The sequence below is a fragment of the Carcharhinus amblyrhynchos genome, chromosome 12 (genome assembly GCF_965287045.1).
Source record: "Carcharhinus amblyrhynchos chromosome 12, sCarAmb.v2.hapA, whole genome shotgun sequence".
Classification (NCBI taxonomy): domain Eukaryota; kingdom Metazoa; phylum Chordata; class Chondrichthyes; order Carcharhiniformes; family Carcharhinidae; genus Carcharhinus; species Carcharhinus amblyrhynchos.
In genome coordinates this window covers 76,858,817-76,872,787 of record NC_137335.1, presented here as the reverse complement: position 1 = coordinate 76,872,787, position 13,971 = coordinate 76,858,817, and the positions used below count along the sequence as shown (strand labels likewise).

General features: G+C 43.1%; 1 protein-coding gene across 1 annotated transcript in view; it reads right to left on the bottom strand.

The window, feature by feature from the left end:
* Positions 1-4,320: 4,320 nt before the first annotated feature.
* Positions 4,321-13,971, bottom strand: part of LOC145350474 (3-oxo-5-alpha-steroid 4-dehydrogenase 2-like) — a 34,680-nt gene continuing 25,029 nt past the window's right edge. Inside the window, exons 3-5 of the mRNA XM_080199674.1 lie at positions 12,820-12,921; positions 7,154-7,304; positions 4,321-4,542 (exon numbers count right to left, since the gene is read on the bottom strand). Of these exons, the coding sequence (XP_080055800.1) occupies positions 4,476-4,542; positions 7,154-7,304; positions 12,820-12,921 (320 nt within the window). The 3' untranslated portion in view covers positions 4,321-4,475. The remainder of the gene's footprint in view (positions 4,543-7,153; positions 7,305-12,819; positions 12,922-13,971) is intronic.

The following is a 13,971-nucleotide window of genomic DNA, read 5'->3' as shown; positions in this document are numbered from 1 at the left end:
TCACTTTTCTCTTGCAACCCACCTCACTTTCAGCTCAGATCCGTTCCTGGTCATCCCCTGCAAGCTCCAGGACTCTCTCCTGGAATGGGTCCAGGATCTCCTGCTTAGGCATTCCATTGCCCTTCTTCTGTCACTCTTGGTGGTTGTGGACAAGCTTTTCCTGCAGGAACACAAATTTATTTTTTATTTGTTCATGGGATGTGGGCATCACTGGGAAAACTGCATTTATTGCCCATTCCTAATTGCCCTTGTTCAAGAGCCATTTAAGAATCAACCACATTGCTGTGGATCTGAAATCACATGTCAGGTTAGGCCCAGTAAGGATGGCAGATTTCCTTCCCTAAAGTACATTAATGAACCAGATGGGTTTTTACAACAATCGACAATTTCACAGTTACATTTTTAGGGGTGCTTTTTCAGGATGGCAGCCAGTGACTAGTGGTGTGTCTCAGGGGTCAGTGCTGGGACCACAGCTTTTCACAATATATATTAACGATTTGGAAGAAGGAACTTAAGGCACTGTTGCTAAGTTTACCGATGATGCAAAGATATGTAGAGGGACAAGTAGCTTTAAGGAAGCAGGGGGGCTGTAGAAGGACTTGGACAGGTTAGGAGAGTGGGCAAAGTGGCAGATGGAACACAGTTTGGAAAAGTGTGAGATTGTGCACTTCGGAAGGAGGAATGGAGGCATTGACTAATGGGAAAATGCTTAGGAAATCAGAAATACAAAGGGATTTGAGAGTCATTGTTCAAGATTTTCTTAAAGTTAATATGCAGGCTCAGTCGGCAATTAAGAAGGCAAATGCAATGTTAGCATTCATGTCAAGACCTCTAGAATACAAGAGCAGAGATGCAGTTCTGAGGCTGTATAAGACTCTGGTCAGACCCCATTTGGAGTATTGTGAGCAGGATTGGGCCCCATATCTAACAAAGGATGTACTGGCCTTGGAAAGGACCCAGTGGAGGTTCACAGGAATGGTCCCTGGAATGAAGAGTTTGTTTTATGAGGAACGGTTGAGGACTCGGGGTCTGTACTCGTTGGAGTTTAGAAGAATGAGGGGGGATCTTATTGAAGCTTACAGGATACTGCAAGGCCTGGATAGAGTGGACGTGGAGAGGATTTTTTGACTGGTAGGAGAAACTAAAACCAGAGGGCATAACCTCGGGCTAAAGGGATGGTCCTTTAAACCAGAGATGAGGAGGAATTTCTTCAGCCAGAGAGTGGTGAATGTGTGGAACTCTTTGCCACAGAAGGCTGTGGAGGCCAGGTCATTGAGTGTCTTTAAGACGCAATAGATAGGTTCTTGATTAATAAGGGGATTAGAGGTTGTGGAGAAAAAGCAGGAGAATGAGGATGAGAAAAATATCAGCCATGATTGAATGGCAGAGTACACACAACAGGACAAGTGGCCTAATTCTATGTCTTATGGTTTTGTGGTCTTATGATCCTTTAATTCCAGATTTTTTAGTGAATTCAAATTTCATCATCTCCTGTGGTGGGATTTAAACCTAGGTACCCAGGGCATTACCCTGGACCTCTAGATTACTAGTCTATTTATAGTACCACTATGCTTTCATCTCTCAAATGGGGATGATGCGAGCTGGCTCCTTGGCATGTCAGGTGTTGATGATATCTTGCATGTGTGGGCACTGCACGCAAGGAAAGGATTCTGATGAGGACTGTCCGTGTTATGTGAGGAAGCTTGTGGGGCATCAGGTGCTGGGGCCCAGCTGGGTGGAGAAATTTGGGGTCGAGGTGACATTCCAAGGGGTGGCAGCAAGATGGCGTGCAGAGAGGGGACAGGGAGCACTTACCCTGGCAGAATGGAGGAGGTCAACTATCTTCTTATTGTACCCCAGTTCTTTTGTGCACACTGTTGGCACTGACCAGTGCTATGACCACCTTCCAGGTGAGATTAGTTACCTTTCTGGAGGAACTCCTGCCAGCACAAGGGTTGCCTGTATCTCCTCCATGGCATCCATTATGTGAGTTAATCATTCTATATCATTTTGGACATAGTACAGGGGTGTAACAGTAGCATACCTTGAGATCTGAAATGTGTATTCATTTCATTCACATTTTGTCAAATTGCTTTGAGTGCTTTATCAAACACTTCTAAGACAAATCAAACAAAGGTGAGGATTGAAATGGATTAATGAACTGTTTTATTTCACAGTGAATTGACATGCAGAGCAAAGATACCATAAAGAAAGTACAGTCATGATCAGATCCATTTTATTCAAACACTACAACATGTCTTCACATGACATTGCATATCGTTGAACAGAAAATCCTCCAGGAACCAGCACAATCAGCCAGCTTTTTAAAATGCAATTCCTTTTTCTTGCATTAAAAATATTCCTTGATATATTTAAGAAGCAGTTTTATTCAGCAAAAAATGGGTTTCTGAGAAAAAGAACCATTTTTAATACGTCGACCACTTGATCTTAAATAACCAAAAATGGCTTAAAAAATTATTCAGAATCATTTACTCATTTCAGGGTTGTGTTATATTCCGATTCATTGTAAATAAAATATTTCTTAATATTCAAAAACTTTTTTTGAAAACTCCCAGTTTTAATTGGTCCACTATTTAGGCAGTGCCTTCAGTTGTCTCGGTCCCAAACTCCTGAAGCCCCTACCCCCAGATCTCTCTACCATGCATTCCTCATTTGCTCCTTTAATCTGCTTCTTTCAGCAAGCTTTTGGTCGCCTGACTTAATATCTCCTCATGTGTCACTTGCCTGGATTCATATTTTGTTTTATATTATTCCTGTGAAATGTCTTTACATGTGTGAATATAAATTGTTGCTGTTAAAAGATTCCTTGCCTCTAAAAGGGGGTTAATTTACAGAGCCTCCATGAGGGTCTGCATGCAGGTTCAATTAATGGGAATTTTGCCTTGGTATTCATTCGATCTGAGGCAGTGGCAGTTTTGGGGGCAAGGCCAAACTGTAGCACTAGGTGTTTGAAACTAGCACAAACTATTGTGGAAAGTCGATTTGCAAAGAATATAGTCTGTGCTTGAAATTGCACAATCTTTTACATTAGTTCTGACAATATTGAATGACTCCCACTGAAAAGATCCAAGGCTAGTGAACAGAAACATCTGAATGATAATTTATAACTCCAACGTTTCAGGTCTCTTGATGTTATGAATAGAAACTTACATAAGATGGTTATGTTTGAAAATTTCTCTTTAATTCAAGTTAAAATGGCAGAATGAAATTAATTCTGCCTGACGATAAACTTGTATGGCCTGGCTACTATGGAGGCAAGGGGTCCAGATTGAGTGGCATTGAAATCTATTTGCCAATTTAACACCTAAAAACAAAGGACAGAACAGCTGGCTTTGTCGTGGATTGACTTATAGACCCACATGCAATCTGATTAATAAACGTTGGACAGAGAGAGAAGGATGATGTTATGGACAGTAGGGGAAAGTACAATTCTCTGATAGCTACCGGGCAACATGCTGATGGGAACACATTCTGTAAACAGATGAAAATTTAAGGGTACTGGAAAATTGACCCCGATGAGGCTAGGAGACAATTAACAGAGTGAGCTTTGCTGTTGAAAATTGATTCAGGGATTCACAGAAAATTGAAGAAATAGCTTTCAATTTATTAATTAGTGAAATTGGAAGAAGTGAATCCATTGGATGTTGTGAGTAACTAGGTATTGGTTCCTGTAAAGCCCATTCTTATTTCCATGTTTTACTGGAGTTCCATTTTAATGTATACAAGACCCATTCAGACCAGATTCTTATTTCCCCATTTTACTCCTTTTTCCTTTCCACAGAAAGTAATGAGATAATCTTTCCTTTTAGGTGTGTTTGAGAGATAAACATTAACGAGAATACTAGGGATAACTCTCCTAGGCTTCAAAATAGTAACATGGAATTTTGTGCACCCTGCGGAGAGGAAAGGTGGGGGCCTTGGTTCAGCATCACCTCTGAAAGATGGCACCTACCAGTAAAGCGATACTCTCAGGACTACATTGGAGTGTCAACCTAGAACTTGTGCTCAAGTTCCTTGGACTCTGGACCTTCTGACTCACAGGTGAAGGCTGTCACTAAATCACAGCTGAACCAAAGTAGCAAATGTGACCTGATTGCCAAAGTATTGATTAAAATACCTACATTTAAAACAAGCCAATTATGCTGTTAACCAAGGAGTTCCTTCAATCTCGCACTGTAACACCTGAGTAAATTCAAGACCAAACTGTAGATAACATGTACTTAATAGATCTGATGGTTTCTCCAAACTAAAAGAATCTGGCATTTGACTGTATTGAATTGAAAAAAAAGTTTAATCATCAGTTATTAATATTGCATAACTGCATAAATCTGTTACAATATGTGTGAAATCAAGTCAAATATCCCTTGTAACTTTAAATTTGCTTTTCAAAATGTTAGGTTTGATTTGAAGCTTGTGTCCTGAGTTTGATATGATTTTTTCCAGCTGTATATATGTCAAAATATGTGAGGAATCAGAACTTTCCTTGATTTTGGGTAGTCATCAAACTTTTCTAGATAATATCTAAATGCATGAAAATAAAAGCAATCAGTACAATGCAGAGTAGAACAAAGTGACAATCAATGGGTTACATAATACAGAGAAGAAATCTGAGAATGCCATTCAAGTCATGGAAGTTATTTAAAGTTCTTCTATGGGACGTGCGTTTTGCTGGATAGGCCAGCATTTGTTGTCCATCCCAAATGATCCTTGAACTGAGTTGCTTGCTAGGCATTTCTGAGGGCAGCTAAGATTCAATCATATTACTGTGGATCTGGAATCACTTGTTGGCCAGACCAGGTAAGGATGGCAGATTTCTTCCTTCAATTAATGCTCACTTAAGGGCCACCACTTAACACAGTTGAAATTTTGTCTGCAGTGGGATAGTGTGTCTAGTCCAACCAGTGAGATCTGGTGGTGGGCAAGAGGGCAGTGCCCTCTTTTATGTTCCCACATAAAAGACTGCAATTAGAAGACCACACTAGGTATTTCCAATTCCAGCATTTCCCCACTCACTCCGCCTTGTCAACCATGGTTCCCCCCTCCCCCTCCCCAGCTACCCCTGCTTTTCCCCTCACCCGTTCCTGCCAACCTAACCCTGGCAAGATCCCTGGATCACCTTCAAGTCCAGCTCCATTGTTGCTTTCTTTTTTCTAGACTGATTGCAGTCCCAGCAGTGGCCATTGCTCCCAATTGTGCTGTTGGGACCAGACAGCTGCCAGCCATTTGATTGCCGATTGGAACACAAGTCTTGCCGGAAGCTAATTAACAGCCCGACTGCTGTCAAATGGCTGTGGGCGAACCAGCCAAACCAGGAGTGGGTGCAGCTCTGACTTTTATGCCAGAGAGTGGAGGCCATCACTTCTCCCCCATTCCTCACCCCTGCCCAGCATTAATATGCAGCCATTTGTTTCAAAGACAGCAATGCTACTCAGTATATTGATGCAGAATGTACAGCAGAGGTCAACCAATACAATTAATCCATACCATTATTTATATTCCGTACGAGCCTCCTTCAACCCCTTTACATCCAACTTTCCCAATATATTCCTTTCTCCCTCAAGTGTTCATTCAATATCCCCTTAAATTAATCTACATTACTCGTCTCAGCCACTCCTTTTGGTGGTGCATTAACCTCTCCTACCTCCTTTCTTCATCATGAACAAGACAATATAGCGGGATAAAAATTTCAACATACATGTAAAAAAATCATTGAAAGATGGGCTGTGTTGCAATTTTGTGACAGGCCTTAACTGAGTGCTTTCCTGAAGCCAGCAGGAGTCTAATTTAGACTTTATCAGAAGTAACACACCAATTTCATTGGCAGATGGAGTATAATGTTAGCAAGTGTGAGGTTATCCACTTTGGTAGAAATAAGAGTAGGAGGGATTATTATTTAAAAGGCGAAAAGCTGCAGCATGCTACGGTGCAGAGGGACCTGGGGGTCCTTGTGCACGAATCGCAAAAACCCAGTCTGCAGGTGCAGCAGGTGATCAAGAAGGCGAATGGAATGTTGGCCTTTATAACGAAAGGGATAGAATATAAAAGTAGGGAGGTCTTGCTGCAACTGTACAGGGCACTGGTGAGCCGCAGCTGGAGTACTGTGTGCAGTTTTGGTCGCCGCACTTGCGGAAGGATATTTTGGCCTTGGAGGAGTGTAGAGGAGGTTCACTAGGCTGATACCAGAGATGAGGGGGTTGGCCTATGAAGAGAGTCAGAATAGACTGGGTCTGTACTCGTTGGAGTTTAGAAGGATGAGGGGGGATCTTATAGAGACATATAAGATAATGAAAGGGATGGATAGGGTAGAGGTAGAGAGATTCTTCCCGCTCAGAAAGGACAACAGGACTCGAGGGCACAGCTTCAAGATAAGGGGGGACAGTTTAGAACGGAGTTGAGGAGGAGCTTCTTCACTCAAAAGGTGGTGAATCTCTGGAATTCTCTGCCCGTTGAAGTGGTGGAGGCTACCTCGCTGAATATATTTAAGTCACGGGTAGATAGGTTTCTGATAGACAGGGGAATTAAGGGTTATGGGGAGAAAGCGGGAAAGTGGAACTGATCCACTTCAGATCAGCCATGATCTTATTGAACGGCGGGGCAGGCTCGAAGGGCTAGATGGCCTACTCCTGCTCTTATTTCTTATGTTCTTATGTAATTTCATGTCAAAAAGTCCTGACAGAAAGCATTAGGTCAAGAGGCAGTCATTCGCAGGTCTGCTTAAACTGCTCTCAGTTAAGGATGAAAGCGCAACCAGAATTTTCATTTTCTTCATTATTTAGGAAATTTCTATGGTATTTGAATTTCCATGTCACTTCAACTTGCTGATCCATGGATATTTTTCAAGGCAGGCATTCAAATTTAAAAGTTTGCTAATCAACCTTCCATTCAAAACACATTGTGGGGTAATTTTAACCTCATGCAGAATGGGAAACCCATAGGATCCAGCAGAACATCTGCTTTTGCATTCTGTCCAGCATTGGCTTCTCTTGAGTTCAATGGAGAATACAATCAGGATGCATGTTAAGCCAGTACTGCAACTGATCCTGATTTTTTTGATGGGTGTGTTTGGGCTAAAATTGCCCCATTGCACCGGTAGACCGATTGTAAACACATAGGGTGCAAACTTACAAATTACCTGTGATGGTGCCAAGCACGAGCTCCCAAATTACAGGCACAGAAAATGGCAAAAGCAAAGGCTGGCAAAGTAGAAGTTGCAATGGCATAACCAAACCACTCCACTATTTCACCAAAGTAATTGGCGGCAGTGACATATTCAAATAATCCACCTGCAAAAACAGGAAAGATGATAACAGATTATCCAAAGTTCTGTTTGCTAGTTAGTGGCTGTTTTCATCAATACTTGTTCACATATGGTACCATTATCATAATAAATCTTCTCCAAAGTGCTGAATCATATTTTATACTTTAGAATTATTGAATACTGATATGTTGTTTAGATGTAAGATGGCCATTACGATTTGCGCATTCAGCAGCTGAAAATTACATATTAGTGCAATGTATGTCATTGCCAGTCTTGGGCTATGGGTGGACACTTTCGGAGACCAACAAGATTGAAAGGAATTAGAGAGTAAATGATGTAAAACAAGAATTTGTAGGAGGGTTCCATGAAGTTTGCTGAGTGAATATTGTAGATTGTAGAAGGAAGTGCACATCATAGAAAGTAAAGGGTTTCACAATTTTGAGGACCCAGTAAAGAATGAGTTGGATATAATAAGAATGCAACTGCACCCAGAAAAATCATAGGGTCCCAACATTGTCTGATTACAGGTAAATGAGAGATGGATAAGATTGGAAATATTTATCACACTCTATCCTTCCTATCAAAAGTGATAGTGATTTTTGACTATATCCAACAAATATGAGAAGTGTATTTAAAATAACAGCAATGATGGGATGAACTTATTGCAGCACAACTGCAGTCTGCATAGGATTAATATTGATGTCCAGCATTGTGATAGTGGGCAGGGAGAATTTAAAAGCCACATTTCAAAATGTAACGCCTGACTCTTCTTCCTTCACCCTGAAGACAGGTAGGAGAATTCTTAATAGTGTAGTTGTAGATTTTCCTCCTCCTGCAGCTTGGTCTCTGCAATTGTAGGCAGGAATCCACTTCAAATGATTATAATTAGGCTGGTCCTGGAAAATTGGCCAGAGTGATTTTTGGAACAAATGAATGAGCACTAGTCCAAATCCAGCAACAGATACAATGAGATTCCACCACAATGGGTAATCCTCATTGTAAATCCAATGTGGCACTTTTGTAATACATCAAGAACTGCAATATAGTTTCAGAATCTAGCAGCACTGAAGTACAAGTCTAAATGGGCTGCACCTTTCCTTCTGAGAACTAACTTACTCCAGTGCTATTAGGTTCTTCATCATTACAGATTTCAAAAAAAAACTCAGCACCTGAATTGCATGTTATCTGCCAAATGATAAGAAAATGATTAACAATCCCCTCATAATCGTGATGGAGAACGGCAAAAATGCAAGCTTAAGAACATTGGACCCTTAGAGGATGAGAGGGGGGACTTAGTGGTAGGGGATGGGGAAATGGCAGAGGCCTTGAATAACTTTTTTGTTTCGGTCTTCACGGAGGAGGACGTGAATAATTTGCCGGGTGTTAGCAATGGAAAGATGATAGGACTGGAGGGCCTGAATGACATTATTGTTACTAGAGAGGCAGTGCTCGACAGACTGGAGGGACTGATTGTGGACAAGTCCCCAGGACTGGATGGAATGCATCCAAGGGTTCTGAAAGAAATGGCGGAGGTGATAGTGGATGCCTTGGTGATTATTTTTCAAACGTCGCTGGATTCCGGGGAAGTGCCGGAAGATTGGAAAACGGCTAATATTACGCCGTTGTTTAAGAAGGGTGGCAGGCAAAAGGCAGGGAATTATAGGCCGGTTAGTTTAACGTCTGTTGTAGGTAAAATGTTAGAATCCGTGATCAAGGAGAAAATAGCGAGGCATCTTGAGAATTGTTTGATAGAGCAGACGCAGCACGGTTTCGTTAAGGGGAAGTCGTGTCTGACAAATTTATTGGCGTTCTATGAGGATGTGTCTAGGGCGGTGGATAGAGGAGAGCCGGTGGATGTGGTCTTTCTTGATTTTCAGAAGGCATTTGACAAGGTGCCTCACAAGAGGTTATTACAGAAGGTCGGGGGCATGGAGTTGGGGGTAGGGTGTTAGCGTGGATAGAGGATTGGCTGTCAATTAGGAGGCAGAGAGTGGGGGTCAATGGGTGCTATTTGGATCGGCGGTTGATGACTAGTGGAGTGCCCCAGGGGTCAGTGCTGGGGCCTCAGCTATTTACCATTTATATAGATGATCTGGAGGAGGGAACCGAGTGTATGGTGTCGAAATTTGCTGATGACACCAAGATTGATGGAACGGCAAATTGTGCGGAGGGTGTGGAGAGTCTGCAGAAGGATCTAGATAGGCTGGGCGAATGGGCCAGGAACTGGCAAATGGAATTTAATGTTGGCAAATGTGAGGTTGTCCACTTTGGTTGGAATAATGGTAGGAAGGACTATTACTTACGTGGTGAAAAACTGCAGCATGCGACGGTGCAGAGGGACCTCGGGGTCCTTGTGCATGAGTCGCAAAAACCCAGCCTACAGATGCAGCAGGTGGTCAGGAAGGCAAATGGGATGCTGGCCTTCATAGCGAGGGGGATTGAATATAAAAGTAGGGAGGTCTTGCTGCGGCTGTACAGGGCACTGGTGAGGCCGCAGCTGGAGTACTGTGTGCAGTTTTGGTCGCCACACTTACGCAAGGATATTTTGGCCTTGGAGGGAGTGCAGAGGAGGTTTACTAGGCTGATACCGGAGTTGAGGGGGTTGAACTATGAGGAGAGGCTGAAATAAACTAGGCTTGTACTCGTTAGAGTTTAGAAGAATGAGGGGAGATCTCATTGAGACATATAAGATGATGAATGGGATGGATAGGATAGAGGTGGAGAGGCTCTTCCCACTCAGAAAGGACAGTAGGACTAGAGGGCACAGCCTCAAGATAAAGGGGGTGCAGTTTAGAATGGAGTTGAGGAGGAACTTCTTCACTCAAAGGGTGGTGAATCTCTGGAATTCTCTGCCCGTTGAAGTGGTGGAGGCTGCCTCGCTAAATATTTTTAAGATGAGGGTTGATAGGTTTTTGATAGGCAAGGGGATTAAAGGTTATGGGGAGAGGGCGGGGATGTGGAACTGAGACACGACAGATCAGCCATGATCTTATTGAATGGCGGGGCATGCTCGAGGGGCTAGATGGCCTACTCCTGCTCCTATTTCTTACGTTCTTATGTTCTTAAGATCTATTGTTGTGAGGTGAGTAGACATCATCGAAGGATTCAGGATTAGATAAATTATGAAAGCCTATCTATGACACAAACCTCTAATGTAGTCAAAATATAGGCCTGAATTTTAGGGTGGAATTTTCCCATCCTCCCAATAACGGAGTTTCTTGGTGGGTGGGAGTGGAGAATCTAGCGGCAAGCAAAAAGTTGGAAACCCGCCAGAATAAAAACAGATTGCAACTATCCCATAGGCGGATTAATGGTGAGTCGGTTATCTGGTTAACTATTGGTATAAACATTATTTTCATTTCTTAACATCTCATGAATGCTCATTAAAACAGCCACTTGCTGGAATCTCTTCACAACTTCCAATCTTGTGTCAAGTCAGTGAGAAATTGCATTGGCTTGACACTCGTTTGAAAATGGATAGCATGCAGAAGTAAGTACTCAGTTCACTTGTGACTTCAAGGTGAGTGGAACATACATAGCTTCCTTGTCATAGCGCTGCACTGCTATCAATGCCATGTTGACCTTACAATGGAGGGAAGGTCATTGATGAAACAGCTAAGGATTGTTGGGACTCCTGCAGAGATGTCATGGAGCTGAGATGACTGACCCCCCCACAACCACAACCACCTTCCTATGTACCAGGTATGATTCCAACCAATGGAGAGTTTTCCCCCTGATACCGATTGATTCCAGCTTCAAGACTCCTTGATGCCACACTCAATCAAATGTGCCCTTGATGTCAAGGGCCATCACTTTCACCTCACCCCTAGAATTCTGCTCTTTTGTCCATGTTTGAACCAAGGCCGTAATGAGATCATGAGTTGAGTGACCTGGTGAAACGCAAACTGGGCGTCACTGAGCAGGTTACTGCTGAGCAAGTGCTGCTTGATAGCACTGTTGATGGCTCCTTCCATTATTTTACTGATGATCGAGAGTAGATTGGGTGGTAATTAGCTGGGCTGGATTTGCCCTGCTTTTTGTGTACAGGACATACCTGGGCAATTTTCCACATTGTTGGGTAGATGCCAGTATTGTAACTGTACTGGAAGAGCTTGGCTAAGGGAGCAGCAAGTTCTTCAGCACAAGTCTTCAGTACTATTGCTGGAATGTTATCAGGGCCCATCGCCTTTGCAGTATCCAGAGCTTCCAACTGTTTCTTGACATCACATGGAGTGACTTGAATTAGCTGGAGACTGGCATCTGAGATGCTGGGGACCATTGGAAGACTCTGAGATAGATCATCCACTTGGCACTTCTGGCTGAAGATTGTTTGCGAATACTTCAGTCTTACCTTTTGCATTGATATGATGGGCTGTTCTATCACTGAGGATGGGACATTTGTGGAACCTCATCTGCCAATGAGTTGTTTAATTGATTGGGTGTGGAAGGACTGCAGAGCTTAGATCTGATCAGTTGGTTGTGGGATCGCTAAGCTCTATCACTTGCTGTTCATCTACATTGTAATGCAACATCATATAGTGACATTTGAATGTGTGAAAATATTTTACACTTACCTTTCAGAATTTTGCCAACTCCTCCAAGGTCTTCTTTCAGTTATCACAAACTCTCCAAGGAGCTACTTTTTTTTAGGATTTACAAAACCTGCACAAAAACTGCATGGGAGAAAATACAATTTTCCTGTTGTCCTCACAATGGGGACCCTGATCTTAGAAGAGGTGGGTGTGTAGTTTGCACCTAAGACCTTCCTGACATGGGAAATGGGACAGCACGGTAGCACAGTGATCAACACTGATGCCTCATAACACTAGGGATCCTGGGTCGATTCCTGGCTTGGATCACTATTTGTGTGGAGTTTGCACATTGTCCCTGTGTCTGCATGCTTCAGTTTCCTCCCACATTCTGAAAAATATGCTGGTTAGGTGCATTGACCCGAACAGGTGCCGGACTGTGGTAACCAGGGAAATTTCATGCTAACTTAATGCAGTGTTAATGTAAGCCTTACTTGTGACTAATAATAAATAAACTTTAAAAAATGATCACATGAAAGGCAGAGGAAAATTGTTTTTCCTGCGATCCACTTCATGCCTAAAATGGGAGATGGAAATGCAGTCCACGGTGTATGATGGAGCATGATTTTTCAAATTTCCAATAGATCCAATTTTCTTGGATGTATTGAGGTAACGTTTAACAAGTTTAGGTCAAGATAACGTTTAAGACAATGTTGAAAAATATTAAACAGCTTTGATCAAAATCAAAACAATAAAAATGATGGCACAGCAGACATGAACTTTTTTATTCTAAAAACATAAGGAGTTCTGAGATTTGGAGAGGATTTGGTAAGAGGATTCTGGGATATTGTGCATGGTGCAACCATCTCGAGACCAGCATATTTCTGGCAAACCATTTTCATACTTCACAGCACGTAAATATTTTATATCAGGCAGTACCATTGTAAAGAAATTGTATTATTTGGTATTGATGCCTATGGATTTTTATTCCAAAATTGTGGAAAATGTTACCTTGAGGGATGTAATATCCATAGTCACCAGGTTTCCTTAGGCTTATTAATATGTAATCACTGTGAATGTTAATGGACATCCCCACAAAATATAGCATGATGCCTAAAATATAGGAAAGACAAAAACAGTGTGTTTATCATAGTCCAGAAATGAAATAGGAACAAATGTGTTCTTACTCTGGATAATATACTTAAAAATAAATTATTTATCAACATGTAAGATCAAGTGAAGTCTGTTTCCTATTCTGCCATCCAGAAAGATCAGGACCAGGATTCGCCCAAAAAAATTCTAAGTCTCCAATGTGCGGGAAAATGGGAGTAAATCTGGCTGGTTTTTTTCAGTGTGAATGAATCTCTGACACTCTGTGCATCACAGAGTGCCCTAGTGTGAAAATCTAGGGGCAAGGCTGATTCCCACCCAAAAGGCTGGCAGCATAGCGCTGAGTGGAGCACCCGGAGGAAACCCACGCAGACTATGCATGCACTGATCTGTCAGCGCAGAGATCAGCACATGCCGGATTGCCATTCTCCCGGTCGCTGGCCAGTCTGATCACAGGCCTCCCGGACGTCCCTGGGCAAGCCCTGATGTCCCCGACCCCTGCCTGCTCTGACCTCTAACCTGACCAGCCCCTCAATCTCCTGATCTCCCCCTCCTGCAACAATCCCGATCTCCCAATCCCCTTCCCTAAAGCCCCAATCTCCTTCTCAGCCCTGACCAGAACCCACCCCCCCACCGCCACCCCAATCCGGATGGCCAGTACTGATCACCTCTTCCCTCCCTCTCCCAGTCATCCCCATGTGGCAGTGGGTCCCCCCACTGATCGTCCCCCCCAATTGTTCCCGCCCAGTCCCAATAGGCCCCAATCATCTGGAATTGCTCCAGGCGGCCAGGCTGCCCAAGGGGCACCCTCCCTTACTCCCGATCTCTCGGGGGGCCTCAATGGCCTCTCTTCCTTCAGCGGGGTTGGGCTGCCTGTTCCCCGACTGATGAAATGTAAATGCTGATTTCCATATTGTAATCAGCTCCATGCTAATTTCCAGCACAGAGCTGATTACGTTGGAAATCTTAGTTGAGGAGACTCATGGAGGCCATTGTGCCCTGCAAAATGGCCCCCTCCTCCCCACTATCAGGGGGAGAATCCCCCACCCCCGA